A 19,524-nucleotide genomic window follows, 5' to 3' on the forward strand; every position below is an offset into this window, starting at 1 on the left:
ATATGCTGAACAAATAAAGCCATTTAGGTCAACTCATCTTACTCGCCAAGCAGTAAAAAGATTTGGATTACGATTATTGGTTTTAAAAATGCTGATAAGGATTATAAAATATAACATTTTTTAGAGATTTAAAGCAACATTTTCAGTTACTGCGAACTTTTCAAGGTTTCCTCATTCTTTGATGAGTAATAAAAAGAAAAAGAAAATGGAAAAACAGAATTCTCCAAACTACCCCCAAAAGTAATTAAAAACATCGTCGTCGCAGGAGACGAAGCAAACGATGCAACCAAGCGACAAATGTTAATCAAAACAGAATACAGAAACAGAGTGGAGAAATACACAAGAATATATCTTTGAGTACAGGACAGAGCAACAGCAGCAGAGACATTGTCCTTAGGGTATAATTTCTTTTAAATTTCTACATTTCGCTTTGAGCTTCTTGTGTGCTGGGATTGCAGAATACTAAATATTATGTTCACTTATGTACGTACTATATCTGTATATGTTTGTATGTATTTTTACGAACAAGTTCTCATTAATTAATGGCATCATAGACTGGGTGGTTTAATTTAACTAATGAAGTTACAATTGAAAACGAATTAGAAAAGAAACATTTTTGAAATATCGTACTAGTTGTGCACAATTTTTTTTAAATCAAATGAAAGAAATTTTAAAAATAAATTAGAAATTTGCTATTAATTAATTAATTTAATTTTATAATTTAAAAAAGTAATTTATTTTCTTTTACCATTTTACTCTAAGGGTATAACACATTTTTCAATAATACAAAAAATAAGTTAGCATTTTTATAATATAGAGACGGAAAATGTGGTTCTTGGATTTCTTAAAAAAGTAAATGAAGTTTAATTCACAAAAATTATGTTTTCTGAACACGAAATATACACTTTCAGGCCCTCCCATATAACCATATCCAGAAAATTATATTCAATCTATAAATTTCTCTTCATAGGATATTAAAAGAAAAATATTATTTTTAAACAATTTGATTTTACATCATATCTTATATATTTTGTTGGCAATTAGCACTTCTACAGAATATTTTCTAAAGTCAAGCTAGAAAAGTTGAAAAAAGTGGCGCCCATTCGAAAATAAATAATCTTAAAGAATTCCAAGTCTATGATTTAATGAATGGCAAAGCATTTAATCGGCAGATGTCGCAAAATTTGTTTAATCAAAAAATTGTGACAGTTTTTCATAAAAAGTGACGCAAAAGGTTGTCATATAAAAGCCTAGAAATATTTACGTAGTAGCACAAGGATAAACGACGAAAATCGAAAGGATACGCATACCACATGAACTCATATCCCAAGCTGGGACACAGAACACACACAAGCACACAAACGCAGAGCAATGGGCTTATGTAAAGAACAAAATCGCGACTTTGATGCGTGCGATGTGCGTGAAAATTTCCCCTCTTTGCGTGTGCGTGCATGTGTGTGTGTATGTGTGTTTGGTCTTATATATACATAGAATGTAAATAAGCGACAGCGAAGACTTTCGATTTTTGGGGTGGCATTTCAAGCAAAGGGTTAAAAATCTGAGCCTACGCGCGCTGCGTCAACATGCGTGTGTCGTATGTATGTGTGTGCGTGAGTGCGTGAGTCTATATGTATGTGTGACAACAGCGTTGCCAGCCTGTCAGCAGAGCTATCTGGGCAAAGCAGAAAGCGACGAGGACAATGAAAGACAAACAAAGTCATTTACATAGCTAACGAAGTGGGTGAACAAAGCTGTGCGAAGATACAGAGTAAGAAAATGAAAGAAGGATAGAGAGAGAAATGAAAATCAGAGTGGGTTGCGGGAGCTGGTGGGGAGATGCTGATGGCGCGTGTTGGCGGTTTGTGGCCAAGTAAAATGGCGAACGGCGGCCAACTTACATTTTATGTGTCAATTTTTACATTTTGTGTCATCTTATCGGAGAAGCTGTATTAGCAGCAGACGCGGCGCGGATCGACGAACAGCAGGGTGTTTGAAGCAATCATTACGCATTCAAGTTGGCGAATATAGTACGAGAAGCCTTTCGTACACCGTCCAACAATAACGCAACAATGAAACCTCTTTGTTGTAGGCTATTCTGAGAGCTCGTAATGAATATGATGGGTTTTATCAAGACAGCTATGTGTCAATGGGGAGCAATTGATGTTTGTAAACTCATCTAAACTTAAGTATTAATATTTCAACATTATAGTCAAACCCTTTATCCATTTACCACAACTGGCGCCATATCTATCCATTGTTTTTCTCAACATTTTCAGCATATATTAGCATATTTTAAGTCTCTGAATTTCCATAGTTCATATCTGCCGAAACGCTTTATAACTCAATATGGTTTTTATGTAATGAAAGTTTTTGTTCCAAAAAATTAAACAACAGCTCTATTTATTATAAATATTAAAAAAAAAAAACCCCTGTACATTGTATTGAATGTAAGCTGTATATTTTAGATCAAAGTTTAGTCAATTGGTGATAGAGGTAGAGGTGGAAGGAATCGTAAAATATTTGACTAAACTAAAGCCAATAATCCAAATAAAATAAATATAAATGACTTTCTGCTAAATGTCATTGACGAAATGTTCACTTACTTGGAACAGTATTTTTGACGTAGAATTAACTAATATCTAGAATAGTCTGTCAGTACTACATATACAAATTTAACAAGAAAGAAAGGTACAGTCGGTTTTGGTCGATTTTTGTCGATTTGCAGGGGCTTAAGAGGGCGTGGCAAAAGTTGAAACAACCTTGATCTGCATGCAATCATAACAAGCGCTGTCCTTATCTCTTATAGTCTCTGAGATCTAGGTGCAAGCATGCAAATGAATATTATTAACATTTTGTCATAAAAGCACATTTCAGCACTTTGAACTCCGTCAAACGATGTACATTTAATTATTATTGTAGAATATCGAAAGGTCATGATAGAGTTCGGTAATTTTTTTTTATTTCTGTATTATTCCATCGCTATGCATTAAGCACCGAAAGTATATTTACAGAGTGAAATGTATTTTATATTGATTTTTATTGCAATTAAATATTTTTTCCTGAAGTCAAAACGCAAAAACTCAATTGATTATTACCAACGTATATTTGAAAATTATTAACAATGATCTTCTTTTAATCATTGCGCCAATTCGTAATATTGGCTCGATATTTTCTCATGGTCCATAAGGATCAAATGAACAAGTTTGACATCCTCTTCCTCCTACGCCACCGACCACAGCAAGAGGAGGAGGTGGTGGGAATGCTATAGGAATAGCAGCCGGTGGAGGCTTAGGAGTTCCAAACCAAAATGACAAGCTGCCGTAAGCACTGCCAATAAGCATCACCAAGGCCAAAATTGAGAACTGTATAAAAATTCAATTGATTATTTATGATTAGCAAATGTCCTCGAAATAATTCACACTTACCTCAAACCGCATCTCTGCTAAATATCTTCCTCAAATAATATCGGAAAGAGCTTGTGAGCACTATATAAAGCAGAAAAATTACGACTTTTACGAAATTTACATTTAAATTTGGAATGTGAAAACGGATAAGTGTGAAAAATATAACCAACAAGACATTTTAGGCCTTTGTAATAAACTTCATAATATGCATTTAGTATAGTACTATTTTAAAATCACATTTGACACACATATTAAAAGCACGAATATATCAAAAATTTAAATGCTGTTTGAAAGAGTATACTAATGACTGGCTTATCATGGAGTTCAAATTATTTGTCATAGTTTCAGTATTGCTCATGTCAAAATTTTATATTGCAAGTTCCTATGTTCTTAAAAAAGAGCAAAACTAATAACTATTTCTAATAGTGAAGTTAAATTTCGATATCTTGGGCACAACCATATTTATATTTTATCGTTTTCTTGAATAATATTGAACTTCCTATAAGAATAAGAGAGATCATTTTAATGTTTGTCCCATTAGTAAATTTTAATACATTTTTTTATTTTTTTGGTTTTTTAGTTTTGTAATATTATTATAAATATGTTATGTTTTCATTAAAAATACGGGTATTTTCCCGTATACTACTATTTCTTAAATGACTTCTAAAATTATTATCTGATCGCAAAGAAATTTATGAGTTCAAAATACTATAGCTATTATTTTTTGTTCAAAAAATTCCAAAAATTATAGGGGTATCTCTTGTAGTCGCTGAGATTCAGAACGGACGGACCTAGATGTATCGTCTCATATGTTGATCGCGAATGCGATACTTCTTCTGTTAGTTACTTACATTTGTTGGAGGCGCAAAGTTATAAAACTCTTCTATCCTACGGCTAGCGGGTATAAAAACTAAGATGCCATTTATTATTAATTGGAATAGGAATTGGAACAGGTTGCGGTGCAGGTTAAGCTGGAGAATTACCTAAGCATTATGCCGCTAAAAGCCCTTACAATAAGTAGAATCAACGTCAAGAAAAGGAACTGCTAAAAACCAATATATTTAAAAACTTCACGATCCTCAAGACTATACTCTCCTACCTTAAAACGCATAGATTAGGTAAATTTGTCGTTGTTAATATTTAATTTATTTATTTAATAAAATTCAAATTCATTATTTTTAGTAAATTATAAATTATCTTCTGATGAAACTTCGAGGAAATCGGATGTCTGAATTGGAACTTTTTTCAGCGAAGTACACAATTTACTGAAAAATACAGTTCTTTAGCTATATTGTTATTGGTTAACTTAAATCGATCTACTAATAACTTTTAAAGAAATCCATGCTTGACAATGGAAAACTTACATACATTTTTTTTATTATTGTACTAGAAATATATGCTGCCACTAATCAAAGTTAATTTATCAATATTGTTTCTCTGTCGATAATTTAGTAAGTTTTGAAGTAAATTCTGGAGATCGGGGAATTCTTTTCCTCTTCAACCAACTTCGAATATAGCTTAATAGAAATATTTAACTTTATTTAATAAACATTGTCATGTTTAATTATTTATTATCTCAGCAAGACTGTGCAGTACACACTTAACCAAATAGACCTCTAAATGGATTAACAACACTGTCAAATATACCTCCAGGTTTATTATTGCCTTTATTTTGTTCACCACCATTTGCTGCATTTTGCTTGCCTTGACCTTCCAGTTCCAACGTATCCGTCAATCCAGTGTCTAGATCAGCTTCTTTATAATTTGTTTCTGGAGACTGGCCTTGTGGCTGTTCATTTTCTTTAGGCTTATCATTACGGAAGATGCCAGTCACTCTGCTACTCACTCGGCCTATGATTGAATCATTGCCATCATCTGAAGTTTTATTTTTTTGAATTACCGCCTCCAAAGAATCCTCCAGTCAAACGATTTGTCAGTGGGCTGGTCAAATCGCTCAATCCACCAACCAAACCACCTGCGAGTTTATCGCTGACACCACCAATGCTTTCGCTCACTTTATCGGATATTTTATCGGCAACTGCTCCAACTCTGTCGCCGATTCTATCTGTTATTTTATCGGCCACTGCACTTACTCTGTTCCCAATTCCACTTGATATTTTGCCGAGCGTTCCACCCGGCGAGATGTTTCCACCATTATATTGCGGAGGACCTCCTTCGGGACTTTTGATAACTGTTATTAGATCACTGTTATCTGATGATTCGGCAATTATCCGTTTCATTGGCGCTACTGGAGATTTTTTTGTACCCAGAATGGAAAATATCATCTTTGATGGGAAGAGAGTAAAATCTTCGAACGCTAACGCTATAGAATCTGCTCGATCGAGCCAATCTCTTAAGCTTGCATTCGATGAACCACAAGCCAAGGCTATTGCCAGGAAAAATACCTAATAATGGAAAAAATAAGATGAAAAAGCTTTATATAGAAATAGTGTAACTCACTAGGCATCGGGACATTCCAAAAGCTCGTGATATTACCTCGAGGCTTTTGGGAAAACTGATGCTCTATATAACAAGCGGCTGCTTATAAAGCTAAACGTTCAAACTTAAATAATATTTATGTAAATGTAAAATTTACGGTGGGTACTAAATAAAGTTCACCAAAGTTCAGACTTACACATATTAAAATTTGCAGTACGACTCTTAATAAATTGTATCATTCATATAGCTTTTTAAATCTGTAGTTTTATCTGTAGTGTTTTGATTCTGGTATGTTACAAGTTACTATTCTCATTGTAGTTACTATTCTATGACAGCGAACACATAACATAATTTTATTAGGTTTAGGCAACAATAAACCGATAATTGAACTTTGCTACTTATGTTTTACAACCAAAAACTGTATTCTTGTAAATAAAAGTTGTAAAATAAAATTGATAGAAATACTAGAAAATATGTTTTTAAATATTTATTTTGAAAGCATCCCTCAAAGTGATATAACAAATTAATGTGTAACAAGATCTATATATTAACAGATTAGCCATCTCTTTCCAGATAATAAACTGATACATTCTCATCTTTCAAAATTTTAATAATCAACTCTTATTCAAGAGATAATAAAAATAATTGCTTTGAGATACATGTGCAATTATTGATCTTGTTGATCATTATCATTATCATACTCATAGTCATCCTCATACTTTTCGGCTGTTTTAAATAGTGAATGTAATCCAGCCAACACAAACTTTGGAGCATGAAAGCGTTTAGCGACAGTGTCTACAACATCTTCAAAATTGGGAGCATCCTTCTCCCCAAGATAGTACGCTTCAAGAGTGTGTGGTGGAAGACCCAAGTGCATACTAACTTCACTAGCCATATCATGAGCAATATTTTGAAAATTGTTGAAAATATCGATCTCCAAACCCAATGGCGATTCATCCTTTTCAGCCGATGGAGAAGTTACATAATCATATAAGTGCAAATCGTTGAGTCTATCTTGTAAAGTTTGTCGTCTTCTTCTGAGGTGCTGAGGTGCAACTTCATGTGATGGCCAGAAAGACGAACCTGAAGAAATAGGAACCGCTACGGATGCCATAGAAGACGCCCGACTAATGGGGCCGCCCAGGGCCATATCCAAAAATGTTGTTCCAAGAATTGTATTAAGTATAAATATGGATCCAATCATAGCCTCTGTAATTAAGGCAGAAGAACTGCTCAAAAAGAAAACAAGCGAAAAGACAATCAGCTGTAAAAGATAATGATAATTAAAGAAGCGAGACAATGAAGAAGAGTTACCAACTAACTTACAGTCAATCGTGCCATTAGGTAATCAATGATAATATCTCAAGGTGAAGTCGACGACTGTCACTCCACACGAGTATCGACAATTTTTATAGCAGAATTTCAAAATGTAATTAGAGTACAGACCCGACATTTTTACAGTTCGCTTTAAAGGTTAATCTTAGTATTAACCTTGTGAGTTCACATTGTGTAAAGGAAATTTTACACGAAACTAATGTCTTTAAGAGGGGAACACACTTTCGATTCCTAATGATTGTTCAACTTATTCTTTAAGAATAACGATAGATTCATTGGTGGGTTAATACTGAAAGACTATTTATAGTATGTTTTTATTGATATAATCCCTAAATATCCAATATTGCGATCTTATTTAAATGAAAATTGATTCTGTCCTGAAAACAGTTGAACGGACAGATAATTTCTAAAAAAAATACTCAATTGTTTTGGCTTCATGCTTCCTTTCTAATAAAGCATTATGGAGTTGTAGCTTTCAGTAATAATTCTTAATTTTCAATTTATTTGGCACTTTACGCACAAACTGCAAAATATGCAATATTAATGGAGAATACTTGTAAGTCGGAAGCCAAAGTAAACAAGACTCCATTGAAGCAAGCATGATATATGTAAATGTTGTTGCCAGAAAACTTCGACAGCATGCAGGGGAGTAAAGACGAGTTGTCTGTGCTATATTTGATTTATAAATACTTGACATAAAATTTATGATACGTGAATAAAAATGGCGTGGAAAATGCTGTTTGAAAAATTACTTGAACAAAACGGATGCGACTTCCAACAATGTAGTCGACAACTCCAAACACCAAAGCAAACTGGAAAACGCTTCAGAGACAGTTCAATATATTGTTCTGTACTCTTTGAGCCATTCATTAGATACAAGCAGCATATTAAAACAAACACCACCATTAAAAATTTGAATATATTTAAGCTCCAATCATATTTTTTGTTGGAAATCCCAAATTCATAATTTTTACTTGACGCCATTCTCACATTAATATTTTATATTGTATGCCTTGTATTTTACCGTTTCGCTTTATTTGATTTTTCAGAAAGTTATAGGCTCGTTATAAAAATTAACGGCTTTTGACTGTTTCCCCCAATATTCAGCTAGTCATTTATTGGAAAATTTGCGAGTCAAGACGGCAACTTATTTATATGTTATGTGCTCGTGCTCTTATTATTGCAGCAATTGCAATTTGTAAGCCAGAGTCCATTAAGCAACTTTTAGCATATTTTAATATGTACTTCGTCCTGTCTCAGTGCCATTTTTATGTAATGAATGTTTTTTACTACAAAAGCTTTAAACAACTGCTTATAAAGTAGTCTCAATTGGTTTTGAGATCTCAAAAGAAAAGAATGGATCACAAATAAAGTTCGTTTTTTCGTCAACTAATATTATGATCAACTATAAAGTCAAAGTAGAATATATTTTATTTAAAACAATTAAAATTAAAGCATATTGTAGACGAATGTTTTGATAAACTGCGTAAAGTTTTAAAGGATGCTGCACACAGATAAAAAAAAAACCGAAAAAATAACTCAAATACAGTTCGAACTGAACGAAAATAAATACTTGAACGGTTTGCACTTCCTCAGTCCATTTGTATTTTTGTTGGTTTGGTTTAGTTCAATGTCAACCACTTCGAGGGTTGTTGGTTTGGGTGAGTTTGTTTTGCTTTTTTACGGTTTTATAATTTGAATAAAAAAGCGACTCTAAGGCGATGGCCATGGTTGGAGGGTTGACAAACTGCAAGATGCGACTCACTACACTCGAAAGTCAAATGGAAAGTTCAAAGCGTAGACAACCCTCAAGGATCTGGGATATTCGTACAGCATTTTAGGATACAGGACCGCTGCAAAAGTTTCGACTTGAAGTGCGCGAGGTTTTCACTTGAAAAGTGTTGCTTGAGATGCTGCCAAAGTGGACACCCCCATCAAAGTGTACCATGATAAACATGAACACTTTCTCAATAGATTGTCAGTGGGAAACTCGAAAGAGCCCAGAGCAGAAGGAAGGTAATTCAAATGTGTTTTTATTGATGCGCGCTTGAGGCGCCGGATGTGTTGTCCTTTGGGTTTTCCATTCTAATATCCGCCGGTGATAACTTGAATTATTGACAAGCAGCAGCAACCTTGCAGCAGCCCACGCTCAGCGTTGTCCAGCTTCCTTTAAAATGTGCCACTGCAGCTTCAGTTCCATCTCATCAACTTTTTTTTGCTGTTACTTGGTCAATGTCCTTCCTCGTTAATGTGGGCCGCCATCGTTTGCGTTTTATTTTCCGTTCCTTTGGTCGTTGATTTGATTTGAGTTGAGCCTCCCCTCGAGCAGTTGTTATGCCACCCACAATCTCCACATTAAAGCGACCCGAGCAGAAGCGTTGATACCATTATGGCCAAAAGAAATTATCTGATAATATTATATCACTTTTATTGACTTCAACTCATGGGTAAATACAGTCTCTGAATGGTTTTATCTATGCAAATTAAATTTGCCAATATCAGAAAATATTTTCATTACACTTTCTAGAAATGCTACAAAAAATTTAAATAGAATATAATCGTTATTTAAGACTAACAAGCCATTAGTTGTATTAGCTAATATAGCTCGCTAATTGATCATTTTGACACACGCATATTTCATAAACTCATTCAGAGAGTTGGGGACTCCATTTGAAAGCGATATTCAGTTTTGGGTTATACAAATGACGAAAGTGCGAGAATGCGTGTCGTATGTAAATTATAGGAACAGACAAGAACACAGCTAATATACATATATAGCAGAGAGAGTGAGGTAGAGGACGGAGAGTGAGTAATTTTCCAATGGGCCAGAGGCGAGACATGCAAAGGACATCGAAAGGACACCGGCACAAGGACGCAGAGCACGCACAGAGAGGCCCACAAGTCTCAAGTGCTAATAAACTACATGCACATCGAGAATGCGCGTTAATAATTTATGTGGGCTAATCGACCCCACTGGATAAACATCATATGCAGGCAGTCTATCTATTTTTTTTAGAGGGGTAGCAAATAGGGGGAGAAATGCGTCTGCTGCGTCGCCTGTCAACATCAACAACCCTTTCTTTTTTCTACCCAAAAATAGTGCACAAAATTTATAGGCAATTTTTGGATGTGTTTCAAGTCCAAAATGTACCTTGACACTATCTAAACTAATGTATCTATACTTCCCCCTATTAGCTGGGCAAACAGTTTCATTCTTGTTTACATATTACGATACACACACACACAAAAAGAGTGAAAGGCATACACGTTATGTTGTTTGAAATTTAATTAACAAAAGGGTCAATTGTCGCGTGTGGGCGATGTTAACGCCTGACCTCTGGCCTCCCCAGTTTGGTAAACAATATGCTTTTTTGATTAATTTATGAATATTCGTGTGAAATTTTTTTTGTTTTTATACATTTTTATTATTTATGCCTGCATGGGTCCAGTTCGCGTGCTCCACGAGAATTCCCATAAAAGTTCAAGTTTAATGAGCGAAAATTTCATTATTATTCTAATTACACTTTTATCGTTAGTAATTGTTCGAAATTAAACAAATGTATACTCATTGGTTTTACGATCAAAGTAATATATGAGCAGCATTTATGAGAATTTTACTATATTATATTAGTTGTCTATCATCCAAACCAAATTTATGATGACTCAAGAGAATCCCTAGACCTTTCTGACACTTCTATCTGCTTCCAACAAACTTGCAACTCGGCTGTGTCTCCAGGCTAAACTATTTTTCAAATCAAATTAAAAGTGAAAACTAATTCCCACACATGTTGTGAATGTCATGCCATTGTTTCTGTTGTTTTTCCGGGTTCCTTTTCTCCCTTTCACTCACTCTCGCAAAATCCCTTTTTCGTTTAGAATAGTTGACAAAGTTTTGTAAAGTAATAAAATCAATAAATGACTTTTCAACTTTGTCCGTTTGTTTTGTGGGCCACTTTAAACTTCATGGCTAAGAATTACGAAATTGAAATTTGATTTATATTTAAAGAATGCAAATTAAAAGGCATTTAAATTACTATTTACTGAAGTATATCTTAATATTATCTCTAATATTTAATATATAATAATGAAAAATAAAAAATAATAAATAATATATAATAAAAAGTATATAATATTTAATAAATAATAATGTTTACTACAATAGCATTACTTAAACTTTCTTATGCATCTCTATAATAAATACAGATTGCATTCATTTTTGTAAGCACTTCTCTTTAAAGCTTCTTTACAAAAATTGTGCATATGATAGCTAGAAAACCTTACTCCGATTATTGCACATCCCAAGAGCTGTCTGTGTTTATCCTGTTAGCTAAGCACCTTGCTGCGGTGCTTGGTATGAATTTTTCATGGCATTTTTGCAGTATGAAACACACTACTCTACGACTCGTTGGAACTGGCAAACTGACTGGGAAAAGTGTCAGCAAACATTGCAGTCAAGCGAAGTGATGGTGCAGATAGCTATGGCGATACAAAGATGAAAAAGGAGTTGGGGTAAAGAGATACTTTGGGGCATAAATATTAAATGTGTAAGCAGAACAGAGTCGACCTGGTCAGGCGATATGGAATATGTGCTAAACTGTCAGTAATTGAAGACATGCAAAGCACTTAAGCACAGAACCCTCAAACCCTTTACACCTCGCACTAACCCTTCGCTCAGCTGGACTCTAGAAGGATATTGGACCCTTCTCGCTTCTCGACGTGCGCTTTCGCCACGGCAATTAACTTTACAAATCGCATGTGAACCTGTGATTAATTATTCCAAAACCGGACAGTCAACTCAGCTCCATCTCTAGTTCTCTCAACCGGAGGACAGTTAACCCATTTCGTCCTGAAAAAGGGTTGCACTAACAGCTGCACAACAAATTTTGAATATGTTCATATGTAGGTGTGTGTGAGTGTGAGTGTGTGTGTGGATGGGTGTGAGTATTTTTGACATTTCACAATTTTTGCTGCCATCCCAACAAAACACATTTGATGAATGTTTGCTCATAAGGCGTAAATTGAAACTATTTTTGACCAAGGCAAGAGTCGGAATTCGAGACCAAATCCCATTTTGACCACATGCCACTTAACACATGTTGTGCCTCCCCCCAGCGCTTGGCCTCCACATGCTGAGCATCTCAGGGTTTCGACTTTGGTCAGTTTTCTTATCGTGGTGGCACAAAGTTTGGCATTAATTTTGATTTGGTCAACACTTCATTAATCACGCCCAAATGAAAAGTGTTTCGGGTTCTTGTTTTTTGCTCTTATTCTTGGACCCATATTTCACACACGTACTAATCTCCTGTGGTCAAGCACATGTGTGTGTGTGTGTGTGTTTGTGCCCATGTCGAAAGTTTTATTACAACGTTATCGCTTTATCAAACATTGGAAACTAACGACGACCCTTTTCAAGGCTCTGTGTCCTTCTCCTTGCTAGCATCCTTCAATTCAATTTCTATTTCGAAGCACGCACACAGCATCCTGTCAGAGCTGAGCTAGGGGTTATATTACCTAGAGAGCGGGGGCATTTGCATATGTTTGACGATCGCGTAGATTTTATGCATCATCCGTTACGCATTAGTTTGCATGTTCTTAAATATTCAACGATCCTTTGAATTCATTCTTTTCACTTTTTCGGGTAATTCAGTGAACAGCTGTTTGCCCATTTATTGTAAATATTCTCGAAAGGGTTATAATCTTCCTCTATCATCTCTAAGGGTATTTGTTTTTCTGAACCCATCAGCTGGTAATATACGGTTACGAAAGAGCTGGTAAAAGCGTGAAATTTAAAAGTTTCGAAAAAAAGAGTATTAGAGTATCATCAAAAAGATAAACGTTTCTCCAAAGGAATAAAATCCAAATTAATAAAGTTTAAATGAAATATATTTTTATTGCAGTTTGTATAGGATATTTATAATTCACACTTCCACATAATTTTTAACATAATTCAATTGGCTCATCTTAAATTTAAAGCTGCCCATTCTGCTCGTTTACGTAGCCGGGAGAAAACCAACAAATAATAACACAAAGAAGAAAAATAAAAATTGCATTTAAAAACTCAAAAAGTGGAAAAACTTGCTTTGCTTCGAGTGGTAAAAAAGTGAACGAAACAAAAACAAACAAAAACTGAATATGAGTGGGAATGTGAGCTCGTATCCTTGCTTTTCCTTTATAATTTGCACAGCTCCAAGTGTTGTTGTTCTCTGCTTCTGCCGTTGACGGTTGATGAAGAGCCACAGCAGCTGCACCAAATAGGACCAACAAAACAAAAAACAACACAAAAAAAGATTCCCCATTTAATATGCAAAGCAACCGCCTTAGGTGCCTCGAGTTGGGGCACGAGTTGCGGGGCATGCCTCGTAGTTTCGACCAAGTTGAGTGGCAAAAAGTTAATGGATTGTTATCTTGCGGTTCGGTTTCCTTGGGTCCAAGCAACCGCCACTCCATTCGAGTCAGTATGCAATTAAAGCGCGTGCCTCATCTTGCAGCACTTGTGCTTCGTTTGCAGTTAATGAAATTGTTATAAGTGCACTCCTAGCCATGAAATATATCCTTAATCCAAGCCAGCTGTCTCACACGAGCCATGCAACACAAGTGTTTACAAAAAGTTACGAATTGGATTGGGGCAAGTCGCCAAACTTTTTGCCACATGAGTTTTGGCTGGAAATTCAGCAAAATGAAATATTAATAGCCCAATGATGAGGTGATAATGGAGGTTATATCTTGGGTCTTTCAGCAATTGATTTGACTCAGTCGCCAATTAAATTCGCAGTCCGGCATGCTCGCCTATTAAGCATAACTTTAAAATAACCGAAATAAAAATCGATAACCTACATTTGCTGCATTGTGAGTAAAAATACAGACTCATAAGAATAGAAGAATGCAAATCGCAAAAAAAAGCACCACATAAAGAACAAAGGCAACAACAAGAACAAACAATTAGAAGCACAACATGAATAACAACCCTCAATTACGACAGCGAATTTCACCGTCTTGCAGTGTGTGTATTTTTTAATTAGAACAAAACGGGAAAACGGGACGCAAAGGATATGCCAGCCAAGCAGTTAGATAATAACGTAACTCAAAGCACGTTGAACTGAATTCCTGTCACAAAAAAAGGGTCTGGGCGGGCAACCGTTGCTCATGTCATTCATGACAAGCATGTATCTTAGGCAAGGATATTTCGAGACGTTAGACCTGTCAAAGAGCGTACGCATTCGTTAACCTTAACTGTGAATGATACGCAAATCCAGATTTATGCTATTTTCTAGGTGTTTTCACAAGCCAAATAAAGTCACGTGTCCTTGGGCAACATGTGGGCTGGGCACAAGACCTAAGGGCACAACTCGAAGTGTGTCCCCAGCATATTGTCAACTTTCTATTGTATCGTTGTTGTTATTTTTGCAAAAGGGTCCCAAGTCCTGTATCCTTGTGTGCTGGTCATGTCAGTCGCATATGCTAATTAGGCAATTAATATTTGTGGGCAGCACAACTTAATTTATAGAACAAGAATAAGAAACAGAAATATGATTTTTGTTATGAAATGCGATACTTGCGAGTCCTTTTTTTAACATACACACAGTGTCCTTCCTGGGTTCCCTAACTGTGTGTACGTCATGCGGCAACACAATAAACTTATCACATGTTGCCAACGCTTGGACCCAAAAACTTTTGCGACGAGTTTGATTTGCGGTGCAGCCCCCCAGCCTATGCATATATACGTAGTATATCCTTGTGTGTCCTGCCAGCCTGTCAGGCTACTGATATACGACTTAAGCTCAGAATCTTTCATCTACTCTCAACTAGCAACGCACTGTCAGCAATAATATTTTCTTAAAGACGATTTTTGAGTGCATGCCACGAATAACTTGCCACAGGTTGAGCAGGGGCCGAGGCATGCAGCAACTGTTTTGTGGTTGGTCCTTTTGTGCGACTTGCAAGATGTAGTCAACTGCATATAGGAACTTGACTCTTGTATCTCTAGGCGACATTTGTCAGAGCTGCTTGTCGAGTCAACTTGAGAGAGTTGAGAGTTGAGTTGGGCTGCGGTTGCCCAAAAGACTTGATTAAGTTTCTATGTCTCAAGCTGACAATCAAGTGGACAGCCGGGTAATGCGATATATGAATTTATAAATAAATCTAAAAGAGAAACAAACTACTTTAAGATGAGGAATAACGCAGTGTATTGAAATATTTCGAAAATTAATATGTTACTTTCGGTTTGAACCGGTAAATGTTTAAAGTTAAGTAAAGTGGTAATCGATTTAGAATAGCATCACATAACGTAAGATGATAAGATCCGAAAGCAATCGGAAATTTGCTCTGAAAAAAGCATATTTACATAAATGGGAATGCACATCATCTGAAAAGCTTAAAATTACTGAAGGGAAATAAGTTAATCGCAAGTAAAATAACTTCGAGCCGAATATTGTGTAAAAACAAGCCAGAAGAAACGAGAAAATTGAAAAGGAAACAAAAAGCAAACACACGGCTCGCTAACGGTAAACTTTTTCGCATCCAAGTCAAGTTTGTATTACCATGTTACGTATACGTAATGTGGCAATAAATGTTGCGCTCGATTAAAAAACCATTGCATACTTTTTGGCGTTTCGCCTTTTACGACCGTTTCAGAGATGGAGAAGACTTGTCTGAAATCTGTTGGGCCAACAAAATAAAAAAAAGGCATTGTGTAAGCTCCAGACGGAGCCACAGCATACTGAGAGTATGTGGAAGAGAGTTGTTAACGCGTCAGTCAGACACATCTTGCACACACTTCGCTTGCAACATGTTGTGAACGCGGCAGCTGGGGATGTAGTCGCTTAAGTAAGTGCTTGTAATTTTGCCTCACAACTTTGCAACTGATTAACTGAAGCCGGAAAACTGACTTGGAAAAATAAGCCGTGTAAGACAGATGCGAATCAGACATTTCAACAAGGCTCGTATGTAGATTAAGATTCCAATAATGTACGCGGGTTTTCTTTTTTATAAAATTTTATTCACAATTTAAAGTGTACGGTTTAATTATTTATTTAAAGTATTTCAAAACTTAACTTACTATAAATAGAGCGGTTACTAAAATCATGAGAAACTCCAGATAGTCGACTTTTGAATAGTTGATTAATTAAAAAAACATATTTCGGAAATGTGACAATACTTAGTCTTTAGTGTAAAATGACAGCATATATAAACTATTTAGCATTATGAAACAATTATATTAAATTTGATACTTTAAATGAAAGATCCAATATTTTGTAAATACTAATAATTTTTTTTTTAAACTTAGAAATTATTAATATCTGTTCATGTATTGAAGTCGTGTTAACTTAATTTTTTGGTTTGTAATCGCTATTAAATTTTACTAATATAATATTTTGTAACAGTTTTCTCTGAGTGTATGCATTATTACAAATTTCTTTGATCGCCAGAAACGCATTCCCACAACAACTGCAAACTAAACTGAAAACTAAAAATATTAAAGTTTAGGTGTTCTTAATTAGCAACAAGCATGAAAAAGGATAAAATGAAAATAAATAAGTCCAAACTGAAACTAAAGCTCGTCATATAAAATGTGCGCTCAAACAGAAAGCAATAAGAACTAACTAACTAAAACACACACAAATAGAAATACAAAAAAATTAGAGCAAAAGTCGTGCGTGCTCGACTTAAAGATACGTGTCAGTTTATTTATTTAACAAATTCAACTCAATCCGCAAAGGATTTTAGGAATGTATGTTATACACATAATTTCAAAGCGATTCTACAACGTTGCAAATATCGACATCGTTGCTCAGATGTTGTATGTGTATATGTGTATATTTTTCAAATTAAAGTTATAAGTTATAAAAATAGATAAGTTTTTAATGTGTGTACGTGTATAAATAATATATACTTTGTATATATCATATATATACATACAAATATATTTACTTATATATATATATATATATATATATATATATATATATATATATATATATATATATAAGTAAATATATTTGTATGTATATATATGATATATACATAAGTATAATTTAAAAATTAAAATTACTTTACATTTTTAATAAAAATGTTAAATACTAAAATTAATCAGTATATATATTAAAAATGTAAAGTAGCCTTTATTTTCCATTTTGGATTTCAAAATTGTTTATCTATAGTACGATAATTTCATAGAAATTTGATTACCACCAACTCATCATAGCCCTTTACTTTGCTAGTGGCGGATACTGAAACAAAGGCCGGAGAGAAGCTTTTAAATTTTATTTCATATTTGTTAAATTAAATATTGTTCAGAGATTTTCACTTGGTATCTTTCACCCCTTTTCGCTACCTTTCTACCTCGCTCCTACTTTTATTTATTTGTGTTTTTTTCTTGTGAAAAGTTTTTCATTTTTTGACCAGGTTTTGCCACTGAGTTGTGCAATGATACTTCAACTTTTTGCCAGCAGTTCGTTTAGTTGATTTTCCAGGGGTGGAAGTGATGCAGAAACTCTTCAGAAGATTAATGCACGTAAAAACCAGTTTTGCTCTTCAATTGTCCATTGTCCACTTATCCAGTCGCTAAACATGTGTCATAATACATAACACACAGCAGCAAATTGCCTTCAGAGTCGCTGACCACCAACCGCGTGTTAGGTTGACCACTTCAATGCCTGTGTGTATGTGTGTGATTACGAGTATTATGCTGATCAATTTGTAAATGAGTCTTGTTCAATTTTCCGCAACATTAAAGCTGACCTGAGGTCATTTGGGAACCGGCTCTACGCGCGTGCCCACAACGGATCATAAACTCTGCCTTTGCCCCTCTGTCCCTCTGTTGCAGTGGCCAACCGGTTTGTTTTCCTTGACTTCCCTCCGTCATTGCCTCGGAGAATGCAACCACCAATGCTGAAAAGGAGCGCAGACACGAGCCTGCACTCAAGGATTGCCATTTGTCCTGTTTGCTGTGTGCTGTGTGCTGTGGACAGGGGTCAGTGGTGTTGCCAATTGGTTGCATGACATTTTCATTTGCCACTTCATGTTTATATTTTCTATTTGTTTTCGTGTTCCTGTATCTGTTGCATGTGCTCCTGCTCCTGGTCGTCGTTCTGGTTCTGCCCTTTGCTCAATAGGGGCCAATGCAGCGCTTGGCATGTGCAACACCCGAGGGCAATGCGTCTTGTTTGGGGTGCTGAATGCATTCAACGCACAACTTGGCGATGAAAAGAGATGAATGTTAATTCACAATTTAGATACCCTGTGTGTGGTGTGTGGTGAACAAATCTGGCACTCTACCTCAATCTTTACTACCCTATGAATGTCCTATATTAACTACTCGAGGATTACATTGAATTTCATAGCATTAGAAATTTCATCGTGTTTTGCTTTTGATTGTATAATAAGTGTTGTTTAGTATTAAGAATAAATATTATTAATATGTTAATTTTTATGCTAGATAGATGTGCTGGATATGCATGCCAATTCAAATTGTAGATCTTGTTCAACAGCACCTAACAGAAAACTTTGAAAATAGTATTATGAAATGCACAGGCAATGACAAGGTTATATTTTTGTATACTCTTATTCATGTTTCAAGAAGTGACAATAAATTTCGCATATGCTTTCCTTCAATCTGGTCGGCTTAATTCAGCATCCATGATATATTATATAATATGTTGACCTACCTCTAAAGGGAAAATTAGCTACAGCGAATACTACATGAAATAGATAAGTAAAAGAAAAATGCAATAAATATCTTTTATTAATTAATAAATTAATAATTTTTTTAAAATTAAAATTTGAATAACAGGCAGAAGGATTTACCTCCGACTACATATTTTGAATCTACTTCTGTCCATTCATACAATAAAACACGTTAATCTCATCAACTATAAAAGATTAATAGGTAAAGATTAACTATCTTGGAGTAACAACTAATAAATATATTTTTTAAAACCCTTGTTAAATATTTTAGACTCTAGAAGGGATACATTATTTCGTGCAACTTGAAGATTTAAGATTTCCAAAATACTTAAATATCAGTGATTTCTGTTTTATCGGAAACTTCTCTTGGGTGGAGAAAATACATATGAAATATATTACAACAAAAAACTATTTTAACTTGAAATATCTACACAAAAAATGTTCAGTGGTGTTGCCAATTGGTGGAATGATATTTTCATTTGGCTTTAATGAGATCCTACGCGAATTTTAACTTCACTGGCTTGCAAATATTTCTGACACTCAAACCCTTCCTCAGGAGTAACAATGGAGCTTTTTGTGCTTAAACTTGGTTTGATGGCAAAGCAAAAGAACCAGATTAATGTTGCCTACTTCGAGGGTTGTCGCAGCAAATGGCAAATGTGAA

General features: G+C 34.9%; 3 protein-coding genes across 3 annotated transcripts in view; all 3 read right to left on the reverse strand.

The window, feature by feature from the left end:
* Nucleotides 1-3,085: 3,085 nt before the first annotated feature.
* The window catches only part of LOC133843581 (uncharacterized), a 178,953-nt gene continuing 162,514 nt past the window's right edge, over nucleotides 3,086-19,524 (reverse strand). Inside the window, exon 4 of the mRNA XM_062277200.1 lies at nucleotides 3,086-3,362. Coding sequence (XP_062133184.1) covers nucleotides 3,289-3,362 — 74 coding nt within the window. The 3' untranslated portion in view covers nucleotides 3,086-3,288. The remainder of the gene's footprint in view (nucleotides 3,363-19,524) is intronic.
* LOC133842740 (uncharacterized) lies at nucleotides 4,945-5,959 on the reverse strand. Its single transcript, XM_062275951.1, has 2 exons — nucleotides 5,865-5,959; nucleotides 4,945-5,809 (listed from the first exon to the last, which is right to left on the reverse strand). Exons 1-2 carry the CDS (start codon nucleotides 5,877-5,879, stop codon nucleotides 5,288-5,290), a joined length of 537 nt encoding a protein of 178 aa, XP_062131935.1. The 5' UTR covers nucleotides 5,880-5,959; the 3' UTR covers nucleotides 4,945-5,287.
* On the reverse strand, nucleotides 6,479-7,250 carry LOC133843028 (uncharacterized). The gene is made up of 2 exons (XM_062276380.1): nucleotides 7,170-7,250; nucleotides 6,479-7,107 (listed from the first exon to the last, which is right to left on the reverse strand). Exons 1-2 carry the CDS (start codon nucleotides 7,182-7,184, stop codon nucleotides 6,511-6,513), a joined length of 612 nt encoding a protein of 203 aa, XP_062132364.1. The 5' UTR covers nucleotides 7,185-7,250; the 3' UTR covers nucleotides 6,479-6,510.

Source organism: Drosophila sulfurigaster, chromosome 3 (assembly GCF_023558435.1).
Source record: "Drosophila sulfurigaster albostrigata strain 15112-1811.04 chromosome 3, ASM2355843v2, whole genome shotgun sequence".
Classification (NCBI taxonomy): Eukaryota; Metazoa; Arthropoda; class Insecta; order Diptera; family Drosophilidae; genus Drosophila; species Drosophila sulfurigaster.